General features: G+C 43.7%; 1 protein-coding gene across 15 annotated transcripts in view; it reads right to left on the bottom strand.

The window, feature by feature from the left end:
* Positions 1-2,500, bottom strand: part of adprhl1 (ADP-ribosylhydrolase like 1) — a 14,748-nt gene that overhangs the window by 9,695 nt on the left and 2,553 nt on the right. For 14 of the 15 annotated variants that reach the window (XM_077238090.1, XM_077238058.1, XM_077238059.1 and 11 more), the window contains exon 2: positions 2,290-2,454. The exons of the other annotated variant lie outside the window; for it this stretch is intronic. In XM_077238090.1, the coding sequence (XP_077094205.1) occupies positions 2,290-2,454 (165 nt within the window). The remainder of the gene's footprint in view (positions 1-2,289; positions 2,455-2,500) is intronic. 15 annotated transcript variants of the gene reach the window in all.

The raw sequence follows: 2,500 nt of genomic DNA, 5'->3' as shown, positions 1-2,500 counted from the left end.
TGCTGTGTTTGTGTTGTGTTTGTGTTGTGTTGTGCTGTGCTGTGCTGTGTTTGTGTTGTGTTTGTATTGTGCTGTGCTGTGCTGTGTTTGTGTTGTGTTTGTATTGTGTTGTGCTGTGCTGTGTTTGTGTTGTGTTTGTATTGTGTTGTGCTGTGCTGTGTTTGTGTTGTGTTTGTATTGTGTTGTGCTGTGTTGTGTTGTGCTGTGCTGTGTTTGTATTGTGTTGTGCTGTGTTGTGCTGTGCTGTGTTTGTGTTGTGTTTGTATTGTGTTGTGCTGTGCTGTGTTTGTGTTGTGTTTGTATTGTGTTGTGCTGTGCTGTGTTTGTGTTGTGTTTGTGTTGTGTTGTGCTGTGCTGTGTTTGTGTTGTGTTTGTATTGTGCTGTGCTGTGTTTGTGTTGTGTTTGTATTGTGTTGTGCTGTGCTGTGCTGTGTTTGTGTTGTGTTTGTGTTGTGTTGTGCTGTGCTGTGTTTGTGTTGTGTTTGTATTGTGTTGTGCTGTGCTGTGTTTGTGTTGTGTTGTGTTTGTGTTGTGTTGTGCTGTGTTTGTGTTGTGTTTGTGTTGTGCTGTGCTGTGTTTGTGTTGTGTTTGTGTTGTGTTGTGTTTGTATTGTGTTGTGCTGTGCTGTGTTTGTGTTGTGTTTGTGTTGTGTTGTGTTTGTATTGTGTTGTGCTGTGCTGTGTTTGTGCTGTGCTGTGTTTGTGTTGTGCTGTGCTGTGTTTGTGTTGTGCTGTGCTGTGCTGTGTTTGTGTTTGTGTTGTGTTGTGCTGTGTTTGTGTTGTGTTTGTGTTGTGTTTGTGTTGCGTTGCGTTGTGTCTGTGTTGTGTTTGTGTTGTGCTGTGTTGTGTTGTGTTTGTGTTGTGTTTGTGTTGCGTTGCGTTTTTTGGCCTCTGGGTCCAGATGAGTCACTGAGCGCGAGGGAAGGATGAAGTATTTGTGTTGTGTTGTGCTGTGTTTGTGTTGTGTTTGTGTTGTGCTGTGTTTGTGTTGTGTTGTGCTGTGTTTGTGTTGTGTTGTGCTGTGCTGTGTTTGTGTTGTGTTTGTGTTGTGCTGTGCTGTGCTGTGCTGTGTTTGTGTTGTGTTGTGCTGTGTTTGTGTTGTGTTTGTGTTGTGTTGTGCTGTGCTGTGCTGTGTTTGTGTTGTGTTTGTGTTGTGTTGTGCTGTGCTGTGCTGTGTTTGTGTTGTGTTGTGTTTTGTTGTGCTGTGCTGTGTTGTGTTTGTGTTGTGTTGCGTTGCGTTGTGTTTGTGTTGTGCTATGCTGTGCTGTGCTGTGCTGTGTTGTGTTGTGTTGTGCTGTGTTGTGTTGTTTTTTGTGTTGTTAGTGCTGTGTTGTGTTGTGTTTGTGTTGTGCTGTGTTTGTGTTGTGTTTGTGTTGTGTTGTGTTGTGCTGTGCTGTGTTTGTGTTGTGTTTGTGCTGTGCTGTGCTGTGTTTGTGTTGTGTTTGTGTTGTGCTGTGTTTGTGTTGTGTTGTGTTGTGTTTGTGTTGTGTTGTGCTGTGCTGTGTTGTGTTTGTGTTGTGTTGCGTTGCGTTGTGTTGTGCTATGCTGTGCTGTGCTGTGTTGTGTTGTGTTGTTTTTTGTGTTGTTAGTGTTGTGTTGTGTTGTGTTTGTGTTGTGCTGTGTTGCGTTGTGTTTGTGTTGTGTTTGTGGTGTGGTGTGTTGCGTTTTGTTGTGTTTGTGTTGTGTTGCGTTCTGTTGTGTTTGTGTTGTGTTGTGTTTGTGTTGTGTTGTGTTGTGTTTGTGTTGTGTTTGTGTTGTGTTTGTGTTGTGTTGCGTTGTGTTTGTATTGTGTTGTGTTTGTGTTGTGTTGTGTTCTGTTGTGTTTGTGTTGTGTTGTGTTTTTGTTTGTGTTGTGTTGTGTTGCGTTGTGTTTTTGTTTATGTTGTGTTGTGTTGTGTTGCGTTGTGTTTTTGTTTGTGTTGTGTTGTGTCGTGTTGCGTTTTTGTTTGTGTTGTGTTGTGTTGTGTTGCGTTGTGTTTTTGTTTGTGTTGTGTTGTGTTGTGTTGCGTTGTGTTGTGTTTGTGTTGTGTTTGTATTGTGTTGTGTTTGTGTCGTGTTGTGTTTTGTTAGTGTTGTGTTGTGCTGTGTTGTGTTGTGTTGTGTTGTGTTGTGTTTGTATTGTATTGTATTGTGTTGTGTTTGTGTTGTGGTTGTGCTGTGTTGTGTTTGTGCTGTGCTGTGCTGTGTTGTGCTGTGCTGTGTTGTGTTGTACTGTGTTGTGTTGTGTTTGTATTGTGTTGTGTTTGTGTTGTGTTGTGTTTGTGTTGTGGTTGTGTTGTGTTGTCGAGACCCTTCTCGTTGAACGGCGTGTGCCAGGCTAACAGGAAGTTGTTGGGCTTGAGGTTTGCGCATCCCTGAGCGGTGCTGGGCCCCGGGGCCCGACCCTGCAGACACACCATGGCCTCCACATAGAGCCGCACCAGCTCCCGGTACAGATCCTCCAGACACCAGTAATCTGAGGAGGACACACACACACACACGCACACACACACACGCACACA

This window comes from Siphateles boraxobius, unplaced genomic scaffold, assembly GCF_051911475.1.
Source record: "Siphateles boraxobius isolate OS27281-9 unplaced genomic scaffold, OSU_SipBor_1 215, whole genome shotgun sequence".
NCBI classification, from domain to species: Eukaryota; Metazoa; Chordata; class Actinopteri; order Cypriniformes; family Leuciscidae; genus Siphateles; species Siphateles boraxobius.
Note: the sequence above shows the minus strand (reverse complement) of the source record. Positions and strands in the feature narration are given on the sequence as shown.